Source organism: Aythya marila (genome assembly GCF_965140915.1).
Source record: "Aythya marila genome assembly, contig: HAP1_HAP1_SCAFFOLD_154, whole genome shotgun sequence".
In the NCBI taxonomy this organism is placed as follows: Eukaryota; Metazoa; Chordata; class Aves; order Anseriformes; family Anatidae; genus Aythya; species Aythya marila.
In genome coordinates, this window is record NW_028137218.1 from 1,238,244 (window position 1) to 1,256,145 (window position 17,902).

Sequence of the window (17,902 nt, forward strand, 5' to 3'; positions counted from 1 at the left end):
CATGCAGCTCTTGTTCCTGATTCCATGTCCAGATTTGCTGGCAAATCCTGCAGCCTATGGAATTTTTCAGGAGCACTCTCAGAGTTTCTCTACTGCAGAGGAGTATGACAAGCTCTAGAGCAGGGATTGCCTGCCCAAACTGTCAGAGGGACAGGACATGAGGGTTCCTTCTTTAAGGGCCAGCTGCAGGCTGTGCAGCCAGGGTGCAGGCAGGGGTGGCCAGGGCTGTGGTACAGAGCAGGGTTTCTGCCATGCCCCAGGGGCTGTGTGCCGGGGCAGAGCCTCTGCTACCTGCCAGGCTCAGCACTCAGCCTGCTCAGGGAGCTGCCCAGGGTGTTATGGGGAGAAGCTGTGGGTGGAAGGAGCCCCCTAACAGGACAGGGTAGGGCAGGGTCCTGCTGGTGCCCAAAGGCTCTTGCCTGGGGAAGGCTCCTCAGAGCTCCACAGCACCCCCAGGGAATTTTGTGGGGAGATTCTTGTCAGGGAAGTCCAAGGCAGGAGCTACCTGAAGGGAAGGCACTCTCTGGACTCTCTGCTTTCATGCCTGCCATGAGGGTGAATCATGGGGATGATAATGATGATAAGAGTTGTCAGGTTATTAGAAGGGGCAGAAGCTCAAAGAGCATGCCTCTGGACTGTGGGCATCTGAGATCCATGTGCAATGCACTTTACCACATACCGTAGCACAGTACTGAATCATGCTGATCACACAGATGATCCACCTGATCCCTTAGGCACCCTTAGACAGAAAGAAACAGAGCTCATAGGGAATAGACAGTACGTCTTGTGGAGAGGGTTTCTGTGAAACACAAATGAGGTTTTGTGCAGAGAAGTTTTTCTAAGTTGACACAGTCTTTTCCTTCGTGGACAGCCAACCATGTTCTGAGGAAGCAAATGTCCAACAGCAGCTTCCCCACTGAGTTCCTCCTCCTGCCATTCGCAGACACACGTGAGCTGCAGCTCCTGCACTTCGCGCTCTTCCTGGGCATCTACCTGGCTGCCCTCCTGGGCAACGGCCTCATCCTCACAGCCATAGCCTGCGACCACCGCCTCCACACCCCCATGTACTTCTTCCTCCTCAACCTCACCCTCCTAGACCTGGGATCCATCTCCACCACTGTTCCCAAAGCCATGGCCAATTCCCTGTGGGACACCAGGACCATCTCCTACTCGGAATGTGCTATACAAGTTTTATTCTTTTTCTTTTTCATCTCAGCAGAGTTTTCTCTTCTCATCATCATGGCCTATGACCGCTACATTGCCATCTGCAAACCCCTGCACTACGGGACCATAATGGCCAGCAAAACTTGTGTCAACATGGCAGCAGCTGCCTGGGGCAGTGGCTTTCTCTATGCTGTGCTGCACACTGCCAATACCTTTTCCCTCCCCCTCTGCCAAGGCAATGCTGTGGACCAGTTCTTCTGTGAAATTCCCCAGATCCTCAAGCTCTCCTGCTCAGATGCCTACCTCAGAGAAGTTGGGCTTATTTTGCCTAGTGTGTGTTTAGCCTTTGGGTGTTTTGTTTTCCTTGTGCTTTCTTACATGCAGATCTTCAGGGTTGTGCTGAGGATCCCCTCAGAGCAGGGCCGGCACAAAGCTTTTTCCACATGCCTCCCTCACCTGGCTGTGGTCTCCCTGTTCATCAGCACTGCCTTTTTTGCCTACCTGAAACCCCCCTCTATGTCCTTCTCCTCCCTTAATCTTTTGCTGGCAGTTCTGTACTCGGTGGTGCCTCCAGCAGTGAACCCCCTCATCTACAGCATGAGGAATCAGGACCTGAAGGAAGCCATGTGGAAAGTGATGAATGGAGGTTTTTCAGAAGGAATAAACTGTCTGTGTTCTTAATGTTAACTGTATACAGACCCAGAAATCTTTCTATTTGTTTCTATTTTTTTTTCTTTTTTACTTTGCTTTACTTCTCATAGTGTTCCCCACAAAGAAACATCGTTGGTCATACCTTCGTACACTGTATGTACCTGTCTCATGTGACTCCAAGTCTTTGTATAAATGGTGGGTCAGGCTTTCTGTGTATTTTAATAAAAGAAAGGATCATACATTGACTTACTTGCCTGATACCCTTCCTTGTAGACCTGTGGTGGAGCTTCAGAGACACATGGCAGAGGTGGAGGGGAGAAGAATCCTGCCACAGCAGCACTGCCAGGGTGTACCTGTGATTGTTCCCTATTCTTGGATAGCACCACAGAGACAGTGAATTCACCTGCCTCTGTACACAATAGGCGAGAGGAATGATGGCAGGCAGGCATCTTTCTGGAGGAAAGCGGGAGCTTCCTGGAGACCCCAAGCACTTGGCAGGGACAGTGTGTGCCCAGGATTCAGTAGCACATGGAACCCATAAAGCACGGGCACGTCCCAGGTGGAGCCACCCTGAGGTGCTAAATCTGGGTGGGAAAAGGAAAAGCAGAGCTCTGCAACTCCAGGGAACACAGCAGGCATAAGGAAAGCTCTCTGTTGAATTGGTTGTTATACCTCTGGTGAAATTTCATAGATTGAATACAGTGAATCACCCCAAAACATATCCTGACATTGGAGATGTGTTTGACTCGATGATCCTTGTGGGTCCCTTCCAGCTCGGGCTATTCCATGAGTCTCTGACTCTCAAGAAGGCCGGCTATCTGTGCCGGCTATCTATGGCCAAGGAACCACATGTGTGGGAGGCACTCAGTGCCAGTGCCCCACACCAGCTGGTTCTGTCTTCCCAGCTTGACCAGCACGGCCCTGCAGAGTGCCCCCATGGCCCCACGCACCACAGCCCCCTTGCTCTGCAGAGCAGCACCACCAGCTGGGGGCTGTGGGCAGCATGGGAAGGGGCTGCAGGAATGACTGCTCAGGCCAGTTCAGATGTACTGGGCTGGGGCAAGGCTGTGTGGGACATGGGGTGTCCTGGGAGCAGAGCAGGGCACTGTGGGTGTGCAATGGTGCTGCTTGAGGAACCCCAGGGCCAGCAGTGTGGTGCTGTGCTGTGCTGGGGAGTGGGGCTGGCCTGGGGGGCTGCAGGATGCCTGTGGGAGGGGAATGTCCTGCAGATGGCAGCAGCAGGGACACTGCAACTGCCCTCCACTTTTCCATTTGATGCTTTGGGGTCTGCCCAGCCTGGGATGCTCTTCTGGGCTGGGTTGGGGAGAGGATAGGAGATGAAGGTGTGGAGAGCTTGGGAGGGTCTGGGCTGAGCTGGCCTCCTGGGTGAGACAGGGAGGACCAGCAGAGCAGGGGCTGGGATGGACCATTGTTCTCTGCACACTCTGGGAAATGCTGCCTCAGGGCAATGATCCCAGAACAGCTCCTTGCAACCACCATTCCCAGACTGGGCTCTTGCCACAGCTTACACAAGTGGTTTATATTTCCTCCTCTGAGGGATATCGAATTAATGTATCAGGAGTCCATGTCTTTATTCTCCATATGAGAGTGCACAAGATGTGGGCGTGGAGAGATGACTACCAGTGAGCAGAAGTTCCATAAGATATTCCCTAGGAGTATACTGTGGGACAGACAGTGACTCAAGGTCATCTTCCTTTGCAGGCAATGTGCCCTGGGAATGCACTTGAATGAAACAAATCTAGACATAAAGACTTTCTCACCTACCACAGAGAGTTTTGAACACTTCCCTAACATGTGCACTCAGTGCTTGATAAGTTTTTGCATATTGAGGTGGTCATTTCCTTCAGGATGCCCTAAAGGAGCTGAAGAACTCCCAGGGAAATGTGAGTCCAAAAATGTGGGAGGCCTTCTGAAGCATGAGCTGCTTGGCCCACAGGGTACCTGAGGAATTGTGCAGGGCATCCCCTACACCGGGTATTCCTGGATGGGCTGGGAAGAGGCCTGCTGAGCACAACACCTCCTTGTAGCCCTGTGGATCCTGGCTGTGAGGTAACGTCTGTCCCAGCAGCTGGCTGGACAACAGCAGGGAGGCAGAGCCTCTGAGGTCATAAAGGCCTTCGGAAAGCTGCCCCCAACAGGGTGACACATTTGGGGAGACCAGGGGAAAGCTGAGAGAATAAAGGTGGGAGATTTGGGGGAGAGAAGAGGGACTTGGCTAACAGAAAGGAAAGATCTGGAAGAGGTGAGAGGGGTTCAGGCAAGGCTGTGCTGCTGCAACACTTACTAGGAAAACATCCATGTCAAGCCCTGGCAATATTTTGAAGCAGTAACCATCAGCCCTACTTACCCCTACATCTAAATGCTATCCCTCTCTCTGCAAGGAATTCACTACTCTTACTCCTAACCCCAAATCTCACTTGGCGTGGGTTTGCCAAGTCCCAAATCCATAAGGCCTTACCATACACTCTTAGCTCAATTCTCACCCTATTCCTCAGCCTTTCATCCCTAGCATTGAATTCCAGCCTTAACATGATTCCTCAACAGAGCCCTGAAGAAAATGCCAACATAACATAACATAGTCTCTACACTAGAAACAGACTAGAAGCCAACGCAGTAAACACAGACCTCCCTCTAATACTCTGCCCAACTACTAACCCTGGAAGGCAAGATCTAATCCCTAAACCCTAACCTGAACACCTAATCCCCAAATGCTGCATTCCTGCGGTCTAGTCACCTAACTGAAGCAGTTTGGCCTCATGAAGCTGAGAGAACAACTCTGCAGACACCAAGGTCAGTGAAGAAATAGGCTGTGGAAGTGCTCCAGGTGGTAGAGCAGAAGTTCCCCTGCAGCCCATGGTGCACCGTGTTGGAGCAGATCTCCACATGGCAACTGATGGAAGACCCCATGTGGGAGCAGTTGTATGTGGCCTGAAGGAGGATGCAGTCCAGGGAGAGGCCCTGCAGGAGAAGACTCCAGGTCAGAACTGTGGAGAGGAGCCCAGCTCTAGGCAGCCCCTTGTTATGGGGCCTTTCTTCTGAGGACAAACTTGTATTGACCCTTTGATAGATGCACAGGCAAGGACAGGACTCAGGATGGCATCGCCCTTCAGGAAGGAACTACCTTTGCAATTCCCTTGAAGTGTGGAACTCCTGGCTGTGTCAGAGCTTGAGCCACTGAACTGTGCAGGCAGACCGAAGTCCCACTGTGACAGAAGCAACCTCGTGCTTCCCCTGAAGCCACTCCCCTCCCAGTCTTCCTGAACTACCATTGACACTGCAGACTCAAGCAAACAGAGATAAAAGGGAGTGCGAGAATGCCAGTGCTGTACAAACTCAACGACAATGATACATGATATAGCAAGTAACTGCAACACGACCTGAGCACCAGCTCATCACAAGCACCAGCTTCATGCTTAGTTGGTTTGAAAGGACTGAGAACAGGACTTTAGAAAAAGCATAAATCTTAGTATGCACTCAGCCTCACCAGAAGTAGCCCTGCAGAATGACAACCCATCTGGCCGCTCATGGCTTGGACAAGTGTACAGTTTGCTGGTTGAAGAACTTTCTAAATGGCCATGCTCAAAGAGTGAAGGAGTGAAGGGAGTTCAGTCCAGTTGGTGTCAGTTGACCAGATGTCCAGTTTAGTCATCAGTGACATTCCCCAGGGCTTGGGATTGGGTCCAGTTTTATTTAATATTTAGATCTATGATCCGAATGAGAGGATCAAGTACACCCTCAGTATATCTGCAGATGACAAGAAGTTAGGTGGGACAGTTGATCTGCTTGAGGGTAGGAAAGCTTTGCAGAGGGATGTGGAAAGGCTAGATTGATGGACTGAGTCCAATCACATGACATTCAACAATGCTTCTGCACTTGGATCATAACAACCCCATGCAGTAACATAGGCTTGGGGAAGAGTGACTGGAAAGCTGTCCAGAAGAAAAGCACCTGGGGATGTTGGTCAACAGCCAGCTGGACATGAGCAGCCACCACCCATCATGGACAGGGACTCTGACATCTTCCAATAGATCATCTGTGCTTATGAGGTCACTGTCAGCTGAAGATCTGATAGGCCACGAGCAGGCCCATGGCAGGTGAATATTCCTGTGATAACAGTGGTGCCTGAGTCGCTGACAGGCTGAGAGCAAGGGTGGCCTGTGCTAAGTGCTGTGAGGACCCTGGTGCCTGAGAAGCCAGTAGGCCAGGAATAAGCACATGGCTTGTGCGGGTCTTTGGGAGCTTATGATGTCATGTCAGCGATGGCACCCCATGCTTGATTATTCCTGAAATCCGACAGAAACCCCAGGCACCTGTCTACTGGTGCATCACACTACTTCATTGGGAACAGAAACCAAACAGGTGTCTATGTGGTGCTCAGGTCAGTGGTGCCTGTGGAGCTGACAGACCAGCAGCAGGCCCACAGCTCTCGTAAGAGCTTGTGAGGTCACCGGAGCCTGAGAAGATGACAGGCAGGAAGGAGACCCATGCCTGGGAAATGTACCTGTGATGCCACTCCTGGCTGAGTAGCCAATAGGGCAGGAGCAGGTGCATGGCCAGATAAGTTCTTGGGAGGTCACTGGAGCCTGACTACTTCCATGGCGAGTATGCATCAGCTGCACGGATATCAGAGAATCACAGAGTCATAGAATGGTTTGGGTTGTAGGAATTCTAGTGACCGTCTAGTCCACATCCCTCTGCTACAGGCAGGGACACCTTCCATTAGGCAGCATGTGCCTATGAGGTCATGGTCAGCTGAGGAGTTGATAGGCCAGGAGCAGTCCCCTGGCCTGTGGATGTCATTTGGATGCCAGTGGTGCCTGTGTAACTAAGTGGCTGAGAGCAAGGGTGGCCTGTGCTAGATGCTGGGAGGACCCTGGTGCCTGAGAAGCCAGGAGGCCAGGAATAAGCACATGGCTTGTGTGGGTCTGTGGGGAGGTCACTGGTGATCAATTAGCTGATAGGTCAGGGCAAGGCCCACGGATTGTACAGGTACCTGTGAGGTCACTGGTGCCTGAGGAGGTGGCAGGCCTGGAACAGGCCAAGAACTTTTGTAGGTGTTTGTGAGGTCATTGCTGCCTGACTACAGGCCAGGAGCAGGCCCATGGCAGGTGACGATGCTATGGCATCACCTGGAGCTGAGTTGGGCAGAATCATGAAATAGCCCGAGTTGGAAAGAATCAAGGATCAGTGAGTCCAACTCCAGCCACCAGACAATAAAATAAATTATATATGTATCTAAAAAACTATACAAACTGTAAATACATATTAAATATTAAAATATATAATGTATATATTTATAAAAGAATAAACCTTTTACATATGTATAATACATGTAAAATTAATGTAATGAAAAATAAAATAAAAAAGTAAAATAAAATAAAATAAAATAAAATAAATAATATAATTAATATAATATATTATACTGTATAATATAACATAATACTGTATAATATGTATAATATACTGGAATACTGTATGTAATATAAATATATATCAAATAAAAATATAATATAATCTATAATATAATATCGGTAATTATATATTATATAATATGAACTATATAATAATACATAAAATATATAAGAATAATATTTAATCTAATAAAATATATAAAAATATAATAATGTATAAGTAATATATATATTGTATATATTCATTAAAATGTGTGTTCTATTAAAAATATAAAATGTATATATATGTGTGTGTATTTATATATATATATATATATATATATATATATATATATATATATATATATATATAAAATAAACTATATGTCTGAGAGCGTTATCCAAACACTTCCTGAACCCTGCCAGGCTTGGAGCTGTGAGGAGGCTGGGAGGCACCGCAGGGCCATGCCTGGGCACGGGGCCAGGAGGAAACCACCGTCTTCCTGCCCGGGCGCCATGTCACGTGGGCTGCGGTTTGTGCACCTGCAGTGGCAGGCAGGCTCCAGCTCCCGACCCGCCGCGGGGAATAACGGCCCCTGGGTGACACGCTGAGAGCCAGGGAGACGCCTGAGGCTCTGGGCTGCAGCTCTGCTGCCAGGGCAGACCCTGGACCAGCTCTGGCTGCTGCCGGGACCCCACAGGAGGCTCCCTGGGGAGAGACGGGACAGCCAGCACCCCCATAATGGAGCTCTGGCCCTGCCCAAGGGCCTTTCCCAGCTGCTGCTGCCAGCACAGAGGGGGCTGTATCAGGGGCAGGGGCTGGTCCCTTCCCAGCCTGACACAGCCCCACTGCAGGACCAGTCCCCTGGATCCCATGGCGCAAGGATGGCCGGACAATCGCACCTTGGGCTCTTGGATGCTACAGCTTAGGAGATGCTCTGTGCTCCCACAGCAGGCTGCAAGGGGTGTCAGAGCCATCTGCCCCCACACCCAGCCCTACCCCACGATGATCTCCCACCGCAGTGACGTGAGACCCGCAGCGGAGCCGTCCCTCATATATGGTCATGAAGAGCGCTGGAGAAGTTCATTGGAGAGCTGGGCTGCGTCGGAGGGGAGATAAGTGCCGATAACGTCTAAAAAGGTGCCTGCTGTTTCGATTGGCTCCTCCTGCAGCTGGGACAGCATCTGCACAGATATATTGCCCTCCCATCATCGCCATTGCCCTGTGGGTCCCCAGGAGCTCCAGCAGCAGGGCTGTGCTGTCAGGACAGGAGCCTCAGGATGGGGACAGAGGGACTCCTGTCCCCTTGGGTGCTGTGGTTGTTCCTCTGGGTGCAGCCTTGCAGAGGTAAGTGCCAGCTTCTCTGTTCCACAGCCTGGGGCCAGTGGGCAGCAGTGGGTTCATTGGGATCCCTCTGGGAGTGGGGTTGCTTTGCAGGTACCACTGAAATGAGGGGTAGAATGTTCTGAGTCCCTCAGCCTGTTCCTGTCTGGATGGGAGAGTGTAATCCATTTCCAGAGCTCCCATGTTTTTGGCAGCCCATGTCCAGTTGTATTTCTAGACACCTTGTCCTCAGATACCCTTTTGGGACCCCTTGTTCCTTAGCACCAAACCTCTGGAGCTGGAGGAGGCCCAGGTGCTGACAGCCAATGCCTGGGGTGTCCAGGAGATGTTGCGTGCTGCTCCCTGCCCCTGCGTTATGGATAAACCCTGATCCTAGGAGGGGAGGTTGTACACCCAGACAAAAGGTGACTGGGACTTCTGCACCAAAGGTGGCAGAGAGGTGTCCTTCCTGGGAGGCCTGGCCAAGTTTAGAGGCTAGGCTGACAGCAGGAATGAGGAGAGGACTCAGGCTGGGGGGTACCTTGAGATTGACTCGGTGCCCCCTGTACAGACAGGGAGCCCTAGGTGTTTTGGTGCATTTTGGAGAAGCCTGGGGCAGGTGGGCCAGGGGAAAGTATTGGTCAAGGAACATGGGGCTGTTCAAGGGGTGCTGGACTGGGGAGGAACAGGAGTCTTGTGCAGGGCTGGGGGAGGTATGCAAGTTGGCATGGGGAGGGGCAGGGAGCCACTGGGGTGGGAGAAGGTGCTGAGGGCTGTGGGGCAGCAGATGGCTGAGGAGGACTGGAGCTGGGCACTCCCAGCCCAGCGCAGCGCATGGGGACATCCCACTGCTCCAGGAGCAGGGCTTCCACCCTGGGGTCTGTGACTGTGCCTGATCCAGGGACAATCTGAGACCCTCACTGTGGGGCTCAAAGCTCTCCTGACTGTTCCCCTGTTGATGTTTGAAGGGGCTGCGGAGGTGAGGCTGGTGAATGGCGGCAGTCGCTGTGCTGGAAGAGTGGAAGTGAAACAACAGGGCCAGTGGGGGACCGTGTGTGGTTATTCGTGGGACGAGAATGATGCTGCAGTGGTTTGCAAACACCTGGGCTGTGGGGTTGCTCTTGGAGCTCCTCAGTATGGACACTTTGGGGCAGGATCTGGGCCCATTTGGATGTTTGCTGTTAATTGTCATGGCACCGAGTCTGCCCTGTCTCTCTGCCGTCACAGTGGACGCGGTGAATCCTACTGTTCTCACAATTCGGATGCTGGAGTGATATGTTCAGGTAATCGCTCAGCCCATTCCCCACATTTTGGGGATGGGACAGGGGAAAAGGGTAACACCTCACAGGCCAGGGCACTGATAAGCTTGGTCTGTCACTGCTGTTGTCCCACATCCCAAGGAAAAGCCCAGTGGAGCCCAGCCCAGATACCCAAACCCAGACCTGTCCTTGAGCTGGAGCAGTCAACCCTGGGGAGATGCCCGGGGCTGGGAGAGGAAAGCCCTCACCCTTCCCCACTGTGCTGCCTGGTTCCCATCTTTCTCTTCCATTTGCCCAGGCCCTGTCTGGCAGGCTGGTCCCTATGCCAGGGGAATCTAGAGCAACTCCCCCAGCCACCAGCAGCCTCAGGGAAGGGCGTGCAATGGCCCAGGACTTTTGGGTTGTACCCCGAGCAGACACGAGAACCTCAGCCAAAGCAGAGGGGCTGCTCAGAGGGCAGGAGCACTGGGCTTGTGCAGAGGAGCAGGGTGGCAAATGGCACCTGGTTCCTGTCCCGGGGTCACCCCATGAGAGCCAGCCCCCAGGGACATGGCCACTCCAGGCCATGCTGACCCACTGCTCAGCCTCTCCTACCTAACCCATGCCCCAGGGGCTATGCAAGAACGTCCTGTCTCTCCTCTCTGCCTGCCCTCACAAGGGGAGCTCGTGTCAGCCCAGGGCTGCTCTCTGCCTGCTTTCCTGACCCATGCATGGTAGGTGGCTGGGGACGTGCATGCCCAGCACCACACTGTCCTTGCCAGAGAACCCCCCTTTGCGGAGGATCCCCTGAAATGCCCCATCTAACAAGAGCTCCCCAAGAGCCCCACCATTCCCTGGGAACAGCGGGGCTTTTTGGCAGATCCAAGAATTTCTTGTAACTGGTTTGAGCCTTGTGGGGAACAGCAGGCTGAAGTAGCCCCGAGTTCCTGAGCCTGTTTCCCTGGGCCCACGTGCTGTGGGTGTTGCTGTGCTGGGTCTGGGGCCAGGCAGCCCAGGGGCTCCGGGCAGCAGCAGTTTGAGCAGTGCCTGTGGCTGGGGGCTGGGAGAGAGGGCAGCCCATGGGTGCTGGGCTGGATTCTGAGGATCAGAAGGGTAGTCCTGACCTGTTTGTGCCATCAGCACCCACTGAGAGCTGCTGGGCTGGCCGTGGGGCTCTGCATGTGGCCACCTCAGGGATGAGGTGGGAGATAGGCATGGAAGTGCCAGAGGGCTCTGGGAACTCACAGGTCTCCTTGGTTGCTCCAGGATTTGTGCGGCTGGTCGGAGGGGACAGCCCCTGCTCAGGAAGTCTGGAGGTCCACGACAGGGACCAGTGGAAAGCTGTCTGTCACTCCCACTTTGGTGCCAAAGCTGCCGAGGTGGTGTGCAGGGAGCTGCAGTGTGGCACAGCCCTGTCTGTCCATGGGGCAGCTCAGCTGGGAGAAGGGGCCGGTCCTGTCTGGGACAGAGAGCTGCAGTGTGTGGGGAATGAATCCACCATCCTCTTCTGCCCCTGGGGGGCCCCCAAGGACAAGGCCTGCACCCACAGCAATGGCATTCATGTCACCTGCACACGTAAGGACTTTGAGTGGGATGATGGCCATGGGGGCTGTGGTTGGAGCTGGAGAGCAGTGTGGGCACTAGGCTGTGCTGGGTGGGGGAGATGTGAGGAGAGGTGGTGGTCTGCAGCCCTAAAATTAGAGTGCTGCAGGAGGAGAAAGGCACATTGTCTCTTTGGCCACTCCTGCAGCTCCTGTGGGAGCAAGAGCACAAATGTGGCCTCTCTCACCCTCCTTTGTCCCCAGAGTACACAGGGTTCAGGCTGGTGAACGGCAGCAAAGCGTGTGAGGGCAGGGTGGAGGTGGAGGTGCTGGGGACGTGGGGGACCCTCTGTGCCTCCTGCTTGGACCTCTCGGACGCCCACGTTCTCTGTCGGCACCTCGGCTGTGGCTTTGCTGAGTCCATTCCTGGAGGAGGGCATTTTGGGAGAGGAACCGGCCCCGTCTGGAGAGACTCGTTCCACTGTGACGGGACTGAAGCCCACCTGGGGCAGTGCCTGGTGACTGCCCTGGGGGCCTCGCCGTGCTCCCAGGAGAACGCTGCTGCTGTCATTTGCTCAGGTGAGTGCTGGGCAGTGCTGCAAAGTCCATTTGCCCCTGGTGTGTGACACGGCCACCCACAGCTGGGGACCCCACGGCAGTGCCAGGCTGAATTTCTCCTCTCGCCAGGCCCCAAGTCTCTGCGGCTGGTGGGCGGAGGGAGCCGGTGCGATGGGCGCGTGGAGGTCTTCCAGCACGGGACGTGGGGCAGAGTCCTGGATGAGCAGTGGGACATGCAGGAGGCCAGCGTGGTGTGCCGGCAGCTGCAGTGCGGAGAGGCAGAGGCAGCCTACACCCCCGTGAGGGCCGAGCGAGGACCAGGACCTGTGGGGCTGCGTAGGGTGCGGTGTGCAGGGCACGAGGCTAACCTGAGCCTCTGCAACACCTCCCTGCCTGAGAGCACACCGGCAGAAGGGATCATGGAGGACGTGGGGGTCGTGTGCCGGGGTGAGTGGTGCTGCACGTCCCCCAGGTGTGGGGCTGGGAAGGCAGCCAGCCCCTGACGGCCGGGGTTCTCCCTGCTGCAGGGAGCCAGCGGGTGCGGCTGGTGGACGGGGCCGGGCGCTGTGCCGGGAGAGTGGAGATCTACTACCAGGGGCGCTGGGGCACCGTCTGCGACGACGCCTGGGACCTGGCCGACGCCGCCGTCGTTTGCCGCCAGCTGGGCTGCGGAGGGGCCCTGGAGGCAGCCGGCTCTGCTCGGTTTGGGGAGGGCTCCGGGCAGATCTGGCTGGATGGCGTCAACTGCTCCGGGGCCGAAGCTGCTCTCTGGGACTGCCCTGCCGAGGCCTGGGGGCAGCACAACTGCAGGCACAAGGAGGACGTGGGAGTCATCTGTTCAGGTCTGTGCTGGGAGTGGGGCTGAGAGCTGGGGCCAGTGAGGCTGGGGCGAGGGTAGAGCCAGGTAGGGCTAAGGCTATCAGTGGCTGACATCCAAGGACATCCCTGGGGCCTTTCCTCCTTCCAGAGTTCATGGCCTTGAGGCTGGAGAACAGCGACGGCTGCTCCGGGCGCCTGCAGGTTTTCTACAACGGGACGTGGGGCAGCGTTTGCTCCAACTCCATGACCACCGAGACGGTGTCACTTGTGTGCAAGGAGCTGGGCTGTGGGAATGAGGGGGATTGGGAAATAATCAGAAACTCTGCCAAGCTGTCTGGCACTGCATGGCTGGATCACGTGGAGTGTGGGAAGAGAAACAGCTCCTTCTGGCAGTGTCCCTCTCGTCCCTGGAATCCGCAGTCGTGTGATGACCTCCGAGAAGAGACCCACATCACCTGCAATGGTAAATCTGAGCCATCAAGGCACCAGGTCCTGTTCCCCACTGGGTATGGTGAAATGCAGAGAAGGAACCCAGAGGGGCTTTGACTTCCTGCATTAGACCCTGTTGCTGCTGGTGGCACAAAGGTGACTTCAGCTCTCAGAGCCACCCATGTCCACCAGCAGCAAACAGCCGGGCTGCCAGCAGCTGCCTGGGGGATGCAGAGGCAACTCCAGGCAAGGTCTCAGAGGAGACCATGCAGGGCTTTCAGGAGTCCCCCCTCCTGGGACAGCCTCCTGCTGCTCTGTGAACCAGGGACCCTGTAGGGCCGAGCACTTGGTTCCCCCCTGCAGTGCCGTGTGTGTCCCCTGAGTGAACAGGGTTCTGCTGCTGCCCTGACCCAGCATGGGGATGTGCAAGCAGAGGTCAGCCCTGCTTTCTTCTGCATGACCCCCAGAGCAGCCCTTTTCAGCCCAACTTCTCTTTCCTTTGGGACATGGACAGAAAGGCCGCAGGTGGCTGCATGCCCCAACTCCACCAGCTGCACAGGTAGGGAGCTGCCCCTGCACGTGCCCTCCTCACCTGGCAGGGCTCTCCCAGCTGTCCTGGTGCCATGGAACATCGCTGCCTCCCCAGACAGGGAGAAGATCCGTGCTGTGGGAGGCAAGGACGGCTGCTCGGGCAGAGTGGAGATCTGGCACCGCGGCACCTGGGGGACGCTGTGTGACAATGCCTGGGACATGCGGGATGCCGAGGTGGCGTGCAGGCAGCTGGGCTGTGGCCCCGCGGTCTATGCCCTGGGCCAGGCTGCTGCTGGAGAGGGGACGGGCCCCATGTGGCTGATGGAGTGCAGGGGGACGGAGCTGTCTCTGCAGGACTGCTGGGCCCAGCCAGGGAACAGCAGTGCCTGCCAGCATAAGGCAGATGCGGCTGTGCATTGCTCAGGTGAGCAGTGGGGCTGGGAGACATGGCTGGGGGCTTGGCAAGGAGCTGGCTTGGGCATCTGCTCTTCTGGATCCTGGCATGGCCCCGCTGCTGGCCTGAGCAAGGGTGTTTCTGCAGGGTGGGGGGCTGGTGGTGGGTGGGGAGCAGCCTCAGTGGGGCTGGATGTGCCAGCACATCCCCTGGGCTGCCTGCACTGTCCTGTGAGCAGCCCAGAGCAGAGGTGCTGGGCCCTGTCCTTGCCACCCTGCCCAGCCCCAAAGGAGGGACAATTCAGGGGGCACATGCTGGGGTCATTTGCCAGAGAGGCTGCCTGGTGCCACAGCCCCAGCCTCTCAGCCCAGCTCTCCTTCTCCTCTCCTGCAGCTGCACCCAGGACAACAACATCCCCCCCACAAGCAGGTAAGCTGTCCTTCCCCTGGGGCTGGGGCTGTCCATGTCCACGCTGTGACCCACAGCCAAGGGAAGGGGCTCCTTGCTGGGCTGTGAGACTCCCAGGAGGTCGAAGGAGCTGGGAGAAGTCTGTGATGGACCCAGTGGGGTGGGAGCTGCCCCATCACCCAGCCCTGTCCCCCCAAGACCATGTTGCCTTGTGTGGTCAGCAGTGGCATGTCCTGCCCCCAACCTCTCCCTTGTCTGATGCTGCCCCTGACATGTTCCTGTTCATGCAGATCCCCCACGGGGTCGTCCGACCACCATCAGCGAGACACTCTCGGTGCCTGTCATCCTCTGCATCATCCTGGGGGTCCTCCTCTGCCTGCTCCTGGCCCTCCTGGCTGGGCAGGTGCGAAGCGTCAGGGCTCGGCGCAGAGGTGGGTCCTTCCCCAGTGGTCCTGGGGGGGAGATGCCTCCTGGCAGGGCTGGGCGTGCTGAGGGTGTTGGAGATGGGTACAGGCAGAGCTTTGTGCTGCCTCCTGCCCCATGTGCTGCCCCACTGACTGACAGACCATGGGGCACCAACATCAAGGGGTGGAGAGAGCCCAGAACCTGAGGCATCAGTTCTGGGGTGAGAAGAGAAATGTGAGAGCTGGGCTGGGTGAGACAGGGAGGATGCACTGCTGGCAGTGCTCTGGGCAGCACTGGCAGGAGGAGCATGGGGCAGCGGGGTCCATCACTGTGGTGTCAGCCACCGCGCAACAGGGCACGGGCTGTGCTATTGATGTGTGGGGCAGAGATGGAGCAGCTCCATGGGAAGGGGAAATGAGGGAACTGGTGTAGGGTCTGCACTGGGATGTGACCCAGGGACCAAAGGGGCACAAGGGCTGTCTCCAAAGGGATGGTGTGAGGCTGCCCCAGACCATCTCCATGGGGATGCTGCCCTCCCTGGGGATGTGGTTGCAGTGCCAACACAACACAGTGGGGCTGTGCTGTGGGGACAGCCCTGTGCTGGACCCGATAATGGGGCTGGGGAAGCCCAGTGGGGTCCTGTCCCTCTCTGCCCATGCCCAGACCAGCCCTGCCTCTGTCCCCAGGCTCCGGGAGAGCTGGGGAGCCCTTCGCTGAGGCCGTGTATGAGGAGATCGCTTACAGCCTGGCGTGGGAGAAGCAGCCGAGGTTCAGTCTCTCAGGTGGGTGCAGGTCCCTGTGGAGGCACATCTGCGGGGCCCTTTCTCCCTGCCCCAGACCAGGGCTGTGTCCTGCAGCTCCTGCCCATGGTCCCCAAAATCGCTGGGCTGTGGGGATTTTGGGAGAGCATCCAGGTGCTGAGCCCCAAAAAGGAGCTTCTTCCCCACCAGCTCTGCCCATCCCAGAGCGGATAGCCCCTCTTTGTTTGTCCCTGAATCAAGGACTAAGTGAAGGGCTTTCCCAGGGCAGCTGTTGGAGTCCCTCTGAGAATTGTCTCTTTCCAAGGAACTGGTCTCCTCCCCATGCACCCCCAGCTCTGTGGGTGCCCATCCCCAGCAGTGTTGACCACCAGTCAGGGCAGCAGGGCTCATCCCACAGCACCCACTGCAGCTCTCTGCAGGCTCCTTTTCAGAGGGGTCCCTGACCCAGATGCAGCCCTACCCCAGGCACATGAGGAGGAGGATGGTCCAGGGGTAAGACCCTGGACCCAGGGATAAGAGGTGGTGAGGGAAGGTAAGTGGTGAGGGGTAAGACCCTAGACCCAGGGATAAGAGGTGGTGAGGGGAGGAAGGGCTCCATTTCTCCTCCCTGCAGACAGACCAGACGGACAGCAGTGCCACCGAGTCTTATCATCAGAGCTGGAAGCATGAAGGCTCTGCTGTGACCCTGACACCAGCAGCATGTCAGCCCTGTGTCCCCACACACCCTCCCATCCTCTGCTCTGCAGGACATCTCTTCTCATTGCCACCACCTTCCCTCTCCTTTCAGATGTCCCTGTCCTGCCTGGAGGTTACCCAGCAGATGGCTATGATGATGCTGGGGAGGTTTCTGACCCTGGGGAGGATCCTGTCCCTGGGCAGGGGGACTGGGAAGTGCCCAGGACACCAGAGGAAGGAGCTGGGCACAGGGATGTAGTCACAGGTGAGAGGGCAATGCAGCACTGCCACTTCCTAGGTGCCAACCCCAGGCCTAGGAGAATCCATGCCATATTGAAAGCCTGACCATCCATGGAGAACCTGTCCTGGGATATTTTGTGGGGGCTTGGAGAATGGACTGAATGTATCAGGCTGGTGAGGACGAGGAAGGTGATAAACAGCCCCGAGGGGCACCCCACAGGCCCCACCACAACAGCCTGCCTTGATGCTTACAGGGGGAAGCCTGCACTCCTGGAGAAGTGCTGGGGACCCTGGAGCTGAGGGAGACACCTTGTCACCTTTCCTGGGGACCACGGGCTATGACGATGTTGAAGAGGTGTCTCTGGCATGTCCCCATGAGGACACCCAGGATGTGACACCGCAGCCCCCTGCACAAGAATTCCAGAGCCCCAGGCCAGCAGAGCCCAGCCCTGCCGAGCAGCTGGGTGCAGCCGGGAGGGAGGAAAGCTCAGTGCCACTGGGAGAGCCATGAGCATCAGGGAATGGTGTCCCTTTTCCAGCAGTCAGCAGACGCACATGGGTATTTCCCCTCTTGGTATTCCCCTGTTTTTATGCTGCATGTTGGTATTTGTTCATATTAAAACCCTCTGGGGGCTTTGCTCCACGTCCAGTGTTTCCCTGACCATGTATCTGGGTGTCTTCCTGAGGCTGATCAAGGGGAGCAGAGCTGAGAAACACAGCAGTCGGGGAGGGTCTCGTCATAGGGTCAGTGTCTGGCTGTGGTGCTGACAGAGCCCCTGGTCCCTGGACACTATTCCTACTGACAGAGACATTTCTGTCCTGCCAGCCACAGGCAGTTTCCAGGCAAAGTGGATCTCTGGGAAGCCCTGTGAGGCACTCACTGGCAGTGCCCACCCTCTGCTGCCTTGGGCCCCCATGGAGCCCAAGGATACCTGCCCAGCACCCACTGGCAGGGATACCTCTCTTGCAGGTGTTGAATAAGTAGAAAGGTGGGACCCTTGGGCAGGGCTTGGAACCCAGACTGCCTTCCCAGCTCCTGCTGGTGGGTCCCCACAGCCTTCCAGTTCTTTCCCAGTAGGCTTCTCTGCTGCAGGCTGGGAGGTGTTTTTGGTAGTGGGATGGTGGGCTGGAACACCTATTGGAGCATCTATTTAATCCGTTTGGGTCAGCTGTCCTGGCTGTGTGCCATGGCATTGTCCTGCATACTCCCAACCTACATGTTGTGGGGACAGTATGAGAGATGGAGAACCCATTGATACGGTTCAGCAGTAAGTGAAACACTGGTCTGTTAACAATACTGCTTAGGTCTCAAATGCAAAACTCAGCTCCATATGAGCTTCTCTAAGTAGAACC

At 55.9% G+C, this 17,902-nt stretch overlaps 2 protein-coding genes across 2 annotated transcripts; both read left to right on the forward strand.

Annotated features, from left to right (window-relative positions):
- Nucleotides 1-894: 894 nt before the first annotated feature.
- Nucleotides 895-1,845, forward strand: LOC309891076 (olfactory receptor 14A16-like; the record flags this gene model as incomplete). The annotated part of the gene is made up of 1 exon (XM_082785461.1): nucleotides 895-1,845. One exon carries the CDS (start codon nucleotides 895-897, stop codon nucleotides 1,843-1,845), a length of 951 nt encoding a protein of 316 aa, XP_082641587.1.
- Nucleotides 1,846-11,002: 9,157 nt separating this feature from the next.
- LOC309891077 (scavenger receptor cysteine-rich type 1 protein M130-like) lies at nucleotides 11,003-16,568 on the forward strand (the record flags this gene model as incomplete). The annotated part of the gene is made up of 9 exons (XM_082785462.1): nucleotides 11,003-11,192; nucleotides 11,594-11,908; nucleotides 12,017-12,334; nucleotides 12,415-12,729; nucleotides 12,855-13,212; nucleotides 13,735-14,090; nucleotides 14,759-14,899; nucleotides 15,560-15,655; nucleotides 16,381-16,568. 9 exons carry the CDS (start codon nucleotides 11,003-11,005, stop codon nucleotides 16,566-16,568), a joined length of 2,277 nt encoding a protein of 758 aa, XP_082641588.1.
- Between the last annotated feature and the right edge of the window lie 1,334 nt (nucleotides 16,569-17,902).